We start from the raw sequence: 16,062 nt of genomic DNA, 5'->3' as shown, positions 1-16,062 counted from the left end.
ACCATGGCAGGGATTGGGGGAGATTAGTGCTGCCTTTGACACTTCACTCTCATCCGCACTGTCTTTGCAGGGCACCCTGGGATAGGGTTACGCACCTGTCGCTTTAGTATAGCAATACTGACAGCCGCCACTCAGGAGGAAGGATTCTATTTTAAGTTGAAGTGTTGTGTTCTTGTTCTGGCAACCTGAGAACAAGAGCCAGCAGTCCAACCCTAAACTGAAGAAGTTAAGGACCTGTGTCAAAAATCTAAAACACCTATGTCAAATAATGCTTTTATATGGCCATTTTCATTTTGGGACTTACGGTATGTGTCAATGTCAAAACACACACAATTCACAGTCTGAGAAACTTTCTTCAGCCAGTGTTTCTAAAAGCATCAATCTTCCAACGTCTGGATTTTTTTGTTGTTGGAGCAATTATGGTAAGTCCTTGGGTTAAATCTGACAATCCACAGTCATTCAAACACAACACCTATTGTTTACCAACAGGCTTGGTATTCTACTCTCATATGAGTGTGAGGGTGGGGTGGATCCTCATGTTGCAGTGCTGCCATAGGCAGATAATTATTATAAGACCAGGGAGGTGCGTCTTTTGGACAAACCTCCGTTTTTGCAGAGAGTTTGTGAGAGAAAAAAGTTTTTAGTACATTTTAGGTTATAAAGCTATAGCTAACTAAAGTCCAGAGTTCTTCATGATCAGGTCTTCTGGTTCTATAGAATCCAGATTTTTCCCATTATGCCTGTTCATTTGCATTGTTAGTGCTGTAGTTCCTGTTGGAAACTGCAAATTGCTGGAAGATGTTGAAAGGATCCATCTATAAAGAATGTGCAGATTGATGGTTTTTGTCAGAGTGAGGATGGTTTTAAATGTGCCGTCTGTGATGCTATACACAGATGAAACTGCAATGCAAGTCTTTCTGTCACTGGTAGAAAAAATGTAAGACATTGACGGTCACTCACACAGTCCGAGCACGCACGCACCAAGCACACACGCACGCACACACTACACACTGTTTAATCTATTTAATTGAACCCGACTTTGAATAAGTAAACAAATTAGGAAATTCATAAGAGGCATTCGATCCCTCATAAGCTAATGGATTGAAGATTTCTATCCCGTAGGGGCATTTGGGCAAACAAGGCACGGTTATCTCCAAATCGACATCGACTCTGCATCAAAAGTCTGTACTACAGAGCAGTTGAACTCTTGATACAGCTTTGGTAATTAGCCAGACGGCCAATCTGCGGACTCAACCAGATCTCTGGATCACTCCGGTTCCCCTACAGTATCTGTATTCTGATGTAAGATCAATGTGATTAATAATCCACGAAAATAAGGGATGATATCGAAGATTAGCCACCACCCCAATGACCCTAGCTTCTGTCAGTGTTTTGAGGAAATAATATGTGTATATACTCTATAAAAAAACTACATTTTTTGTTTTGTTGGTCTAATGTAGATAGACGAGAGCCCAAAGTCAACATATTAAAGATCTGATACAAGAGCCAGTGGTCAGTTTGGATCTAGCTGACAAATTTATTAAAGACCTGTATCACTTAATCATCATCAGAGAGAATAAATAAGACATAAAACATCTTCCACATAAACAAACACGGACACCAGCCTGGGTTTCAGCATGCCCAGGTAGTTTCAATAGAACAAGATACATCTGAGAACACACAAATGCATAGAAGTAACTGGACCTCTAGTTATCGGTGGGAGGCGACATCTACAACTTGTCTAGATCCCTGGCCGTCAATGTACAAAGTCCTAATATCTGTGGTATTCATGTTGTCGAAAGGGGTTGTATAAAAATAAAGTCTCCACAATGATAAACCATAATATACATAGACATTTGGCAACAACCAGACACGTAAAGACTCTGACTTGAACCAAAACCTGCATCGGTACACATTTTTAAAAAACAGAGAAGAATAAGGTGGAAAGGATTGGGAGTAGAGTCTCTCAAAATCCAATTGGGCAAAAGTCTGAATTTGCTAAGTTGTCTCAACGATATCACTGCTGGAAATTGTGTGTATCTGTGAGCTTCCTCTGGTGTAATATTGATGACATCATAGGGATCAAAAGCATGATCGTCCAAAGTCGCTGTACACGTAGTTCAATGGTGGAGGGCTGTTTGATGAGTGCTGTGAATACTTCAGACTGAGAGATGGAGTAGTCTGTCTGTCTGACTGTTAAAAGTTCAGATTGTAGAAGTGAGGTGCCTTCCTTTCAGACCCTACTCTTAACACTATTGGAGCAACATATCAACACTCCGTCAGTAGCTAAATTATCATTCAGAACAGGCCAGCACTCCATTTTTCTAAGTCTGGCTCTCTTTAAGGAATGGTGTGTTAGTTCCAAGTGCTACTATTCATATTTTTTGATGGCCCAATCCTTCCTTTCAGTCCACTCAGATCAGGAGAAATGAAAAATATTAATTGACAGTTAATTGATAGAGAGAGATAGATAGAGTGATCCAAGGAGGGTGAAAGACAGCAACCGTCTGACCCCGTCTCTCTGTTTCACAGGTCTTGTGTGACTGTCTCTTTCCAGTTTGTGACACCCGCCAGGAGAAGACACTGAAAAAACACCTTTGAGTCCTTAGACCACGTTGACCAATCAACCCAGCTCATCAAAACTGGCTGTGGTCCACTTCATCCAACCAGGAAGCTGGACTCGCTGGGAAGTCTGGGTAGCCCCCACTGCTGCCAGTAGACAGATCCGAGCTTGGGCCGTTAGTGCCCCCCAACACTCCTCTCATGTCTGGGTTCAGCCCCGGGGCCCCGCCTTGGGTCATGATGGACAGGCCGGAGTCAGGGTAGACCAGGCTGGAGATGAGGGGCTGGTGCCTGGGCAGGGCCTGAAGCGAACCTGGGGACTGGGGTAGACCGTAGGGGCTGCTGGAGCGGATGTCACGGTACTGGTCCTGGGAGGGGAGGACGCCATGCTCCAGGGGGAAGGGGCCGTGGCTGCCCCCCATGGCTGGAGACGACTCGCTCAGGCCACTGTAGATGCCATTGGAGTGACTAAGCTCAGACATGGGTGGCTCGTCTGGAACACAAGGGAGGACACTTGGTCAGGGTGTGGCATTATGGAAGCATAATGGAATTTACTGCTGATATTATTAGTTTGATTCTGGTCATACATATATAAATTAGATTTATATGATTTTCTCTCATTGGAATTATTTGGGTTTCATTCAAATTTGAGTGGGTATAAACCAAAATGTGTGGTTTACAAATTTGCTATGTCCATTTCCGCCATACACTTAAGGGGCTGATAAATCATAGCAAAAAGAGTTTGTTTTATAATTGTGATAACTCATTTTTTATAATCTCTCATAATTCCTCAAACAGGAACTTAAAGGCACCCTCTGTATCCCATTCCCTTTAATTAGATTCTTGTGAATACATCATCTCAGATATGCCTGTCTGTTTGTTTTCCCATCCTACCTGTAAAGGAGACCTCAGCGTCGCTGTCCATGCCCTCCTCCTGGATGCTGTCCTTGTCTGATTTGGAACTACCTCGCGACCTCTTCATGTTGCGGAAGTACTGTCCCCACCTCTGTCTGCCTGCATCCTTCTTCAGCCTCTTCTCTTTTGCTCGCCTGTTCTGAAACCAGACCTGGAGGACAGATGTGGTGTTTGGTTAGGTACATATCTGTTTTGTTCTATTTATTTTAGGTATACAATTGGGAAGTTGGGAACTTCCTGTTGAAGGCAGCTCCTCCAATAAATATCTTATTTTTCTATGTAGAAGCCTTTTTCCTACCATAGAATTATGAATAAAGGGAAATTGATTTCTTAAAATTAGAAATCTATAATGTACTGTTACATTTGCAGAGGAGTATATACAAGTAGTCAGTGTTATAACATTATCAAATGTTTTATCTTTTGAACTGAATGTTTCATTCATAGCCTATTGTAAGACATGCAAAACGCCATTCCTAACCACTTACTAGACCATTCCAGACATCATTTTTCTTGACTTTTTCTTCAGTGTACCTGCTATATTTTTAAGTGGTCAGGTACATTAACATTAAAACAAAATTAATTTTCAAGGACTGTCTGGAGACTGGGCCATGTCTTCTTTAACCCAAGTGGGATATTGAAACAGTGGGACAGAACACTAATGTTGGGACCACCATGCCCTGTACAAGATTTATCACCCGCTTAATTAACTTAATGACAGCTATAAGTTGTCCTTAACCCTGGGAGCAAACAGGTTACCATGCATGTTACCCTCTCACTGGGATCTAATACCTGGAGTTGATTTTAATTATTTAAATCTCACTATTCCACGTTCTAAATTGTAGCTGTAAATTTGTGTGATAAAATTGGAAACATTTTTATTTTATTTTTAAGAGACAATTTTGATTGACAAACCATTCAATGTAAGCACATATTTTGTTTAAATCTACATCATGCAAAGCGTAATTTAATTAAAACAGGTAAAAATGTTCTCCTTTCTTCCCCATATTTAGGCAAGGCCTATATTCATTAATGATATGCAGCCAAAGTGAACCCTCTTCACCCCCATTTCCCCTTCGGTGAAAAATGAAGTGCGATAGTGGCTTCCGTAGCCTACCTACTTTTAGTGTCCTTGCCAATATAACGATATATACAGTATGACTAATTGACCATAGTCATCCACAGTAGGGCTCTTTCACAGACAATATGCGAGGCTCTCTTAGCATTGTTAACGAGCTCACTCTTACCATTCTGACTTTCAAGTGTGTGGACTTCACTTTACTCCATCTCACCGTAAATTCTAACCATCAAACCCCAACTCTTGTGTACCTGAGAGGCCATTTCAAGCGCTATTTCAAAAGGAATCCCATGCATGTCCTTAGATAATAATAAAATAAGGACGCTAATGAAATGGTCTATAATGGAGGGGGATGGATAGTTACCTGAACAACCCGCATATCTAGGCCAGTTTCTGACGATAGCTGTTCTCGTACGTGGCGGGCCGGTTTGGGAGAGTTGTTGTAAGCGTTTTTCAGGGTCTCGAGCTGTTTTGCGGTGATGGTCGTTCGTGGCCTTTTCGCTGTTGAGTCAGCCTCTGAAAATAAAATACAAGACACACAATGTAAGCCATACCATAAACAAAAATGCACCCCAATAATTTATGCTAATAGGCCTAATATTCGATTCCAAGCTGTGTCCAAATATTTATAGATCTTCAGTTAGAGCCATCGAAATATGTAAGTGACATAGGCCTCTTAAGAAATTGCTTTTTGCTATTTTTCTGTGCACAAAAAAAATATATCTATAAAGAAATTTATATCTGGAAATATAATTTGCAGTGCAATGCTTATTAAACCAATTATTGAATTATATTCATTGGATTATTCAGCATTCTTTGCGAGTTAGAGGTTGTAATTAAACTATTAATGAGTCGAATTACTCGTACATTTTATGACTTGTTATTACGTGCGTAGCTAATCCCAAATATATGCTACCTCATAAGCAAACAAATAGTCTACAGACCAAAAAAATGCAAGACCATCCTCCAATGCCCAAGTAATGGCGCCCTTTCATTAACAAAATAAACGTGTGTGTTTTTCCATGAGAACTCACGTTAACTCAATGTGTAAATCAGCAGTATGTGCAGGCAGTAAATTCCCACAAACAGATGGGGAAGATAACACTTGAGTAACGCATTAACTATTCACAAAGAAAATACCCTGCGTGGATTTCATTGTGTTAAAACAGAGATTCTGTGAGAGGTCAGTTGTAATTCATTTTTCATGCAATAAATATGCATTTACATACAAAAGTGATACATTTTACTCAAAACCCGAGGCATTAGGGTAGCCTATGAGTTACTTTAGCAAAACATGGTAACCAGCGCTTTAAACAACCTTGAAACAAAACTTCTGAATAATCTGTTGTGCAGATTAGGCTGAATTTAATATTCTTAGTCACGGTCAGTCTGCTAATAAAATAAAACAAAATGAACTACGTTTTCTCTCTTCACTGCAATTGGACAGGCTTTAGGCCTATCTATACATAGGCTATTGCTATCTATTGGGATGCGGGCTACGACGCAATTAGCGCAGGTGGGTCAAGTGTTTATGGGTGACCTCATAGTCTTGGAGATCAAGTTCACAGCTCCAAACAATACATAACTTATTGGGTGATGCGGTGATTGATAGCATATAATAGGCATACTCATTTTCTATGTTTAGCAGACAGAATGAAATGAAGATGTGGGCATTGTAGGATATCCACATTCTTGGATATGGCTGAAATAACAAGGACTGTGGATACATGCGTAATTAGGCGTTAGAGTCTAGGAACTCTGATCTTGGGGACCCTAAATAGGTGTGATACAGGTGTGTTCAGGTATACCGTGACCTCTCACCTCTCTGTTTGGCGGTCTCGTAGTCAGCCTTGCACACGAGCCTGCTGTCCTCCATCAGGTAGTACTCGTCACCTGTCGCGAGCTGCCTCTTGCACACGATGCACGCGAAGCAGTGGAGGTGGTACACGAAATCCTGTGCCCTTCTCACCACCTGCGTCGGAGGAATACCTTGCTGACACGCGGCGCATTTGGTCCCAAATCTCCTTTTTGGAAATAAGAAGGTTATCATCAATAAATTGACAAGAGTTTAATCACTTTCACAACCTGTGATTCTATCAAATAGTTAGGCTTGTTTTCAATGAACTATTAGGCTACCTACACACCTGCAATATTTTCAATAATTTGTCGTTCGTGAAAGAATATGTATTTCATGGGACGGCCTATTTCTTGCACTCACTTAAAAAAGTCTTCTTTGCAGTAAACGCTATCTCCACGGCTGAAGCACTTGTCCGCAAGTTGGGATTGGCAGTCGCTGCATTTCAGGCACTTGCTGTGCCAATGGCGGTCCAGCACTTTGAGGATGAAGCGGTCCACGATGTGTTGATTACAGCCAGCGCATACAGGAATTTCTAGTGAAGACAGGATAACCATGAAGCCATCTTGAATTTAAACACTGCTTAAGAAATCATGTGGCACCGAGACAAATTATACTGTGGTCAAATTGTTTTACGACACAAAAATAGCAATTTATACAATTGTCAAATGTAGACATTTGTTAATGCATTTGATTAACAAATCCCCTGTAGCTCAGTTGGTAGAGCATGGCGCTTGCAACGCCAGGGTTGTGGGTTCGTTTCCCACGGGGGGCCAGTATGAAAATGTATGCACTCACTAACTGTAAGTCGCTCTGGATAAGAGCTTCTGCTAAATGACTAAAATGTAAATGTACATTTAGAATAGGCTTATTTGGGATAATATCTAAATAAGGACACTAATTCGATACAAATCATCTAAAAATGGTGATAAATCATACTTAATATTCTGCATATTATAAATAGGACTATCATTTATACTTGAATCACACATTGATATAATTGTTTTGTTGTTGATACTACTGAAAGCTCACATAAAGAAATTCGCAGCGAAAGTGATGAGTAAATATAAATTAATGGAAAAACCCCAAGGCAGTCTATTTCAGGGCAAATATGAGACAATTTTGTCACTGAGCTAGTATCTAGAATATTGCATATTTTTATTTTCATCGATGTATATTGATTGCCATGTAGTTGAGAATTGCTATAATTTAATAAAGAAGTTGTAGGCCTAATAAACAAATCTGGTTGAATGAAAAGCATTGTTGCATTGCCGATGTCACATGGGCTAAGTGAGAAACCATCACAGAAAGGCAGATTTCGAAGAGTGGATTTAAAGGAAAATTCAACACAAAAACGATATTTGATATTTGTTTCATTTGTCCATTGTTGATATAGTCCCCAAATATTTTGATTGTCAGAAATCAAGTTTTCAAGATATAGAACTTTCAAAATACAGAAATACAGCCTGTATAACGCATTTAGCATCATATGATGCAAAACGCAGCATAGGATGATGTAAAATGCATCATACTGGCTGCATTTCTGTATTTTGAAAGTTATATACCTTGAAAACTTGATTTCTGACAATCAAAACATTTTGGGACTATATCAACAATGGACTAATGAAACAAATAACAATAAAAATGCACCCCAATATTTTATGCGAATAGGCCTAATATTCGATTCCAAGCTGTGTTCAAATATTTATAGATCTTCAGTTAGAGCCATCGAAAAGTGTAAGTGACATAGGCCTCTTAAGAAAATTTAGCTTTTTGCTATTTTTGTGTGCACAAAAAATATATCTATAAAGAAATATATATGGAAATATAATTTGCAGTGCAATGCTTATTAAACAAATTATTGAATTATTTTCATTTGATTATTCAGCATCCTTTGCGAGTTAGAGGTTGTAATTAAACTATTAATGAGTCGGATTACTCGTACATTTTATGACTTCTTATTACGTGCGTAATTAATCCCAAATATATGCTACCTCAGAAGAAAATAAATAGTCTACAGACCAAAAAAATGCAAGACCATCCTCCAATGCCCAAGTAATGGCGCCTTTCATTAACAAAATAAACGTGTGTGTTTTTCCATGAAAACTCACGTTAACTCAAATAACAACAGATCGTTTTGTGTGGAGTTTTCCTTTAAGTTGAGTAAGGTGTTGTGGACTCATTATTGATCTATAAATGTAGGGACATAATGATTTCAATAGTATCAGATGTAAATACACTGCTGTCTATAAATTACAGCCATTCATTCGTTTTTGTCACCACCACCATCATCATCATCATCATCTTCGTCATCATCATTGTCGTCGTTATCATCACCATCATCATATATTTCACAACCCATCAATTCCAGTAAACGCCAAAGTATGTTTTTTTGTTCCTCCCATGATTATCGAAACCTGGCAACATCCGTTACCATTTTACAAGTGTGGGTGCCAGATGCAATACAAAAGAACACAGCGAAAATCCAATTTATAAAGCTATACCATAAAATATTACAAAGACGACTGCCAACACCTATTGACTATTGGCTGAATGAGTTATAATGGCGGAATCATGACGTTTGATCTGCGGAATTAATGAAGAAGACATAGGCCTATAAAAAAAGCATCCTTCTACTATCACTCCTCTAAAATGCGCATTCCACGAATAAAAACACTTACTTTGCATGGTAACCAGCTGATCCAAGACCTCCAGACCATCTATAAACGACAGTGAATACCGGAAAACTCTCTCTCTCTCTCTCTCTCTCTCTCTCTCTCTCTCTCTCTCTCTCTCTCTCTCTCTCTCTCTCTCTCTCTCTCTCTCTCTCTCTCTCTCTAAGCCTTTCCCTCTCTATCTCTCCCTGTTTCCCTTACTGATTTAACATACACAGTATGTATCTCTTCTCTCGTTCCTGCGACCATGCATGGGCTATCCTATCCTCCTGTTTGAGATTACCCACTGGGCACACACTGGTTGAATCCACGTTGTTTCCACATAATTTCAATGAAATTACGTTGAACCAACGTGGAATAGACGTTGAATTGACGTCTGTGCCCAGTGGGTTCAACAGGCGCATGGGTCCCTCTCTCTTTAAAACACTTGTACATTGTTTCCCATTAAATAATCACTAGTGATAATAAAAAGCGAAGAAAAACAAGCCTTCTGTAGCGATGCAGTCAATCCCCCCGTCCATGCTCAGCCGCCCAATCAACACTGGCCCAAAGGCTGCTTTTTTAGGTTTCCAAATCACGTAGAAGCAGGCCCGCTTCGCAGAGTGAGCAAGGAGGGTTTCATTCATGTAAACGAGACCACAGCAAAATTTGATCGAAGGTTCGGACATTGAATATGTTGCCAATATTCCCGCATTCGAATTGTCAAAACACCATCCAAGCCTTTCCCACTATAACGCATGAAATTACGCTGAAAGTGCTCACTTGAGTGGATGAGGTGAAATGTGTGTTGATGTCATCAGATGTAACTTGAGTCACAGACCTAATTGTTACACGTTGTGTGTTAACATGAGTTTATTCACAATTTAAGTATGCTGATGATACCGTGCACATCATCACATTGACACATAATTAGTCTACTAGAAATTGTTTCGGTGTTGGAATGGTGAACCCGGCCTTCCATTTGGCCAAATTTGTATAATTTTATCATGACTAATTTACGCATGACATTTGACAATATCACTCAAACAAACCCAATCATTCCAATCTACAGTTTATAGCTAATAGTAAGCCACTGTCTTCTTCAAGTTCAGGATTAGCTCCAACTCATATAATTAACTGAACATCAATAGACATAATGTGACAATTTGCATTTTTCAGGCCATTGAAATTTCAGGAATAATCCACTCAAACATACCCGCATGGCCAACTTTTAAGCATGGCCTTCATCAAGATAACACAATACATTAATGCAAAATGGCCATCTTTCAGCAAACAAATAACTTTTCATTGCAACTTATTATTAAACTATCAACAAACGCTTATCCAGTGAGATTGCGTCACTGGCAACTTAAATATGGCTTGAAATGTTATCACTTGGCTTAATTATTTATTCAAGTCGAAACACTTCGTGTTTCATCCATCTAAGGAATCGCATTCCTATTGTTCGTTGGTGGGCAATTTATGAAAAATGTATGGACAATTGTTTTCTGGCACCAAGAGCAAGCGATGCACAAGAGCGAGCCACGTCACTAACAGGTGCATCAAACTCATTATTAATTCAATAGGTTCTGTAAAACTAGAATACAACGGTCTAGTCTCACGCCACAATCCAGCGATTTGATCAGGTTGTAAGAATATTACCGGTATAGATGTCTGCCCATGAAAGCCAATTCAATCCTTAGAAATTGTAGTAATATTGATAGAAACCTCGTTTAAGAAAATACATGTTTGTCCCATATAGGGCAGGTTGTTACATAGTTGTTACAATCCAAACCATCCTAAATAAAGAATTCACACTTATCTTTAAACATTTAAAACAATAATGTATGTCTACAATGTGTATTTTTAAATGGTTTACTAAATCCTTATCCCTCATGTGCAATGAATGGAGAAATTGCGACAAGATTAAAACTGTGCGTAAAAGTGTAAAAAATTGCTTTGGAACAAACAGATAAGACATATGTTATTTCGTAGATTCTCCGTCTTTAGCCTTAATCCTTCGCCATACAGATTTAGCCATAATCCATGGTAATACAGGGGACAGGAGCGAAAACTGGAAAAAACTGAAAAGGGAAGTGTCCACTGTTTCGGCTAACCACTGACTAGTCTACAACTGATGGTGTATGAGCGAATTGTGCATGCAAGTATAGCGTTCATTTTTTACATATCCATGTAGGAAAAATAAGCATTTCATTGCAGTATAAAATTTTCAGAAATGCAAAAGAGGAAACTATTCGAAGAAAGTTATATTGTGTTCTTCATACAGCATGCGATACATGAAGGTGTTGGAATGAAATAAAACAGCATCCCTTATTCTGACCTGTATAAACAGCGACAACAAAGTACTGATTAAATATCTGACTATTGTAATGTGCGTAACCAATATCAGATTCGATTAAAACACAAATGGAATCATGCGTTGCTCTGTTTTATACCTTTACGTAATTCCTCGCTCTGCGCCAGCAAGGCAAACAGAATCTCCGTGTTTTTCGGTGCTCCTTTTGGAGAGTTCTGTTCATTATGTCCATCCATTGCTCATGTTCTCCTCACACGATAACGAAAAACGACTGTAGTTCTGTGTTCTTGGTGCCCACCTATCGCTCACATCGGCATATTATGCCCTATATCAAGGGGAGAATACAACAATTCAGCGCACTGTGTGCCTGCATACGCTTGAGTTTGCTGTATCCCAGTGTGATGTGCGCTGCGCAGGATTACGTCGCGTGGTTACCCTAGCGACAGGCCTGTTAAAGTAGGGAGATAGATTATCATCAACTATCAGAAACTTGGAAAGAGGTGTGGGTAACAAGTGCTCTTCCAAGGGGAAACAAACTTAATGGTACAAGATTACATTTGACGATGGTTTCGGCCATGTGTGTTTAGGTGATGAGGGCGGCAGGTAGCTTAGTGGTTAAGAGCGTTGTGCCACTAACCGAAAGGTCGCTGGTTCTAATCTCCGAGCCGACTAGGTGAAAAATCTGTCGATGTGCCCTTGAGCAAGGCACTTAACCCTAATTGCTCCTGTGAGTCGCTCTGGATAAGAGCGTCTGCTAAATTATTAATTATTATGCATAGGCTATGCCATTAAATGTCATTTTCGACCATTAGCTGGTTCATTTACACTAACATATTTTGCATGATCTTATGAAAATAAATGTTCACAGCACGAAAAGTAGCCTAAGTGGCTTTAAATGGAACTTTGCAAAGGCATCTTTACGCACGTTTCTCTAGGCCTGTTTCAAATCGAATCACGGCCACAATATAGGGCAAGCTACACAAATAATCAAACGCAAACGAAAATGGAACCTGACACATCTTTTTTTAAATTAAGTCCTGAAACTGTTGAGTTCAAAAATTCATGCAAGTTAAATAAAGTGACATTCCAAATATTTGCCTGTAATGGATAGCTTATGTTATGGATACGCAACACATGGCCTTCTATCGAAAATTCAAATAATAATAATCAAAACATAATTTTAAGTAGGTAGCTATTGTACAATTGATTTTGCAGTTGACAAGGCAGAATGCAACTCTAATATTTGTAAAACATTCCACCATACCATAGGCCTAGTAGCTTATTACAGTATAGTATAGTTTTAAATAGGTTTAATTCGTTTTTTTCCCTTTTCTAAAATGCATATAAATAGAACAACATGTGAGGTGACCCCTATTTAGAATTTAAAAAAAAAAAGATTGATTACTAGGAGGCATATGTCTCAAGAACCATTAACCTACATAGGAACATAATATGATTCCCATCTAATAATAATAGCTTGATGAAATTAACACTTTTCTTTTGAAACATCTGCATCAGATGAAAAATATTCCTTTACCAAAGTTACTGTTATATTTGACTGGTATGATTTAATTACATGTACTATTTTGTACTGGATATTTTGGATGTTTCTAATTTATATCAGCCATCGCACTCATGGTATTTTATTAACTCAAAAGCAAAAGAGAACATCTCCCAAACTTGACGTTGTGTTGGGGTCACGGTAGATTCGTAATAAAGCCAAATCTACAATTTCCATCACGTAACGAGAACATATAAACCTGGCGTGCGAATGACTGACACACACACACACACACACACACACACACACACACACACACACACACACACACACACACACACACACCCATATTGTAGGACTATAGCCTATGCTGACTTCACAAAGACAACTGTTTACTTAGGGGAGAGATTGGCCGCTCAATAACATGTTGATCGAGGCAACACCGCGATGAATTTTATCGACACTGATCTCAGGCGCAAAAGGGCGCCTTGGGAAATCAAGAGTAGTGCCATGGCTGCGTGGACCCCTGATGAATCTAAAATCAATGCCCCATTTGCCAGTATTTTCTGAGTATATGAAATACATTTTGGTGAAAGGTGTGGGATGCTTCAGTGCTCCCTCTTACTTTTCAGCTATTTTTTTTATGTCCTGTTGATCGCTCCCTTTTGAGGGGCTAGGAGACAGTAATGGGGTAACGTGAGCAATGCTCTATGATCAACAAAACAGAAAAGTGATCCGTGAGAAAGAGGCAGTCATGGGCTACTGGTTTAATAAAGAGATGATTATTGCTTTTATTTCTAAAACCATTGCTAATCTATTGATTTGGTCATGGAATAGCCCACTTACAAGCCTTATTCATTTCCCCCATACGCAAGGCAACACAATTTATTTTTTGGCATGGATCTACCTTATTAGATTCATAATTTACAAATATGAAGTAGGCCTAACATTGATACAAAAATGCTGCACATTTTCGAACAAATAATTTGTGCCTGGGATGAGTAGGCTATATTAATAACACTGCTGCACATAATGAATAGCCTATAGGCCTAGATGTAATGGAATAATTCAAAAACCACATGCCTACTAGGCTACATGGTTTACAGTGTGTTGGGTATTTTACAATGCAAGGGGCATGCATTCAAATAAACAAAGTAATGCCTTTTCAGACAGACATTTTCTGTTTGCAAACTTTTTACGCATAGGGCTACCATTTCAAGCGTTTTTGTGCCAACTTTAGCACAAATATCCTCCTGTAACGGACCTCAGGTGCCGCACCTGTCGAAGGGAACCTGACACTTGTTTAGCATTTTGCAAAGGCTGTTGACTAGGGAGGGCGGGGGCGGCCTGTGTGCAGCCGGGCTGTTGCCTTGTTGCGTACACAGGTGGTTGGTGTGACACTGCAAAAGCGCTCTGGTGGTCTCGTGGACTCGCGTGACAGCCATGAGAGATTGTGTGAAATAACAGCACACGCATAACATCTGTTCGTATGATTTCCAACAATGCAGCTCATTACGTATTCATAACGTCTCCCGCACGCAGGGAAACATAAATAAAAGCTTGAATGTTCCACTTCGAAACAGTATGAATACCCCGTGAATTTTGTTAAACTGGACACACATTTAAGTGCTATGCGCCAATATGATGAAATCCATTCGATGTGTAGCCTATCAATTTTTCTCTTTTCACAACTTGAAAGCCGTCTTGAAAGGGAAAGCACTTAGCCTACTGTAAGTCTTCTTTCAGCATATAATGGTGATATGTCTAACTCTTATTTGAGAAGTTTAACTGATGATGATAGGGTGTGCTGTGAGATACAATGGGCTATTTCATGCCTGTTTGGATTCTGTCAGTAAAACTTTGAGCTGCAGGCAGAGCCCCCGCTGTGCTGATTTGCTGTATAGCTAGATATTTCATTGCTAATTATGAGCCATTAACAGATTACTGGGGACTAAACGGAATCAAATAGACTCGACGGTATGCTGGCTACATTTCCACATAAAGTTAATTTAGAATCTCGATTAGAAGTGCAAATGACTCCAAACAAACAAGAAAGCCGGCTTCTTACCTTGACCTGCACTGTATCGGGAGAAATTCACGGGATTTTGACAACTTGATCCAGGATGCTCAAGCAACATTCTGAGCAGTGATGCGTTTCAGCTCAGATGAACATAAAATCAATCGGTGGTTGAGATAGGCCTATACAGAGGAAAGGAAAGCAAGACGCGTGCCTGCTGAGTTTAGGCTAATGATAAGTGATTATTAGGAAAAAATAAAAACAAAAACGCATGATCCTATTTCTTTATCCTTTGAGAGTCACAAAAATAACGTGGTTGTAAGAGGCAAAAGTACGCCTGTCGACCTTGTCTCTCTGCGTCGTTCACCGTGCAAGGAAACTTTGAGAATGCAGCAACTTGCTGTTTGATTCCGTGTGTTGGTCGAGAGGAGGTAGAGAGAGGGGGTGGGGATAATGCCTGACCATTACCAGCGTCAGCTGACCTCACCATGGGACGGGTGTTCGTTTTTAACGTAACAAAAGTAACAGCTGGAGTCGAGATGCCGGGTGTGGCGCGTGGATGACTATGCCCTGTCCACGGTGCTGAAAAGGGGAGTTTCTGTATGTGCGCGAGGCCGGAGGCGTGTGTTGTGTGTACCCCCCACCTCCACTCCACTGTCTTCAACCCCCCTCTCCTCCTCCCTTCCCTCCTTATCCATTTAGAGGTACACGTGTCCATCTTTCATCGTACACAATAGGGCAATGGGCGATTCGTCGGGACATTGTTGTCATGCGTTTTTATTCTCGTGCCCATCTTTTGTTCGGCCAAGAATAGACCATCAGAGACAAGTGGATGGAGCGTCATTGTTTGTCCCCCACGATGAAATCCGGAGGGGACTGTGGAACTGCCTCCTTCGGTTTGTTTGTTCGTTAGTCACACGCGATATCTCAGTCTTAGACAGCACTGTGCCGATTTTGAAGAAACTTGGGTGAATGATACGTCTTGCAATAGAGATCAGAGCATTTACAAAATTACACTGATTGGCCCAAGGCGGGAGCTATAGTAATTAACTGAAATGTGTTAAAGCGTCAGCATGCATCATTCGTGCGGGAGGACATGTTTACGGTTGCCTAGTTCCATTTTGCCGTTGTGTTTTTATTCAGACTGCCCATACTATCTGTGGCAA

The 16,062-nt window shown here is 40.0% G+C and overlaps 1 protein-coding gene across 4 annotated transcripts; it reads right to left on the bottom strand.

Annotated features, from left to right (window-relative positions):
• Positions 1-1,512: 1,512 nt before the first annotated feature.
• LOC121582481 (LIM/homeobox protein Lhx3) lies at positions 1,513-15,432 on the bottom strand. Of its 4 annotated transcripts, none has more exons than XM_041898299.2 (6): positions 14,948-15,432; positions 6,771-6,942; positions 6,374-6,576; positions 4,917-5,068; positions 3,457-3,628; positions 1,513-3,055 (listed from the first exon to the last, which is right to left on the bottom strand). In XM_041898299.2, the coding sequence occupies exons 1-6, from the start codon at positions 15,015-15,017 to the stop codon at positions 2,637-2,639; spliced, it is 1,188 nt and encodes a 395-aa protein (XP_041754233.1). In that variant the 5' UTR covers positions 15,018-15,432; the 3' UTR covers positions 1,513-2,636. The 4 variants fall into 4 exon arrangements, with proteins under 4 accessions (XP_041754233.1, XP_041754231.1, XP_041754232.1 ...); XM_041898297.2 differs by lacking the exon at positions 14,948-15,432 and adding an exon at positions 11,518-11,802; XM_041898298.2 differs by lacking the exon at positions 14,948-15,432 and adding an exon at positions 11,518-11,802 and having other exon boundaries at positions 6,374-6,573.
• Positions 15,433-16,062: the final 630 nt, after the last annotated feature.

Source organism: Coregonus clupeaformis, chromosome 15 (assembly GCF_020615455.1).
Source record: "Coregonus clupeaformis isolate EN_2021a chromosome 15, ASM2061545v1, whole genome shotgun sequence".
NCBI classification, from domain to species: Eukaryota; Metazoa; Chordata; class Actinopteri; order Salmoniformes; family Salmonidae; genus Coregonus; species Coregonus clupeaformis.
The sequence above is the reverse complement of the archived record's forward strand: the minus strand, read 5'-3'. Positions and strand labels throughout refer to the sequence as shown.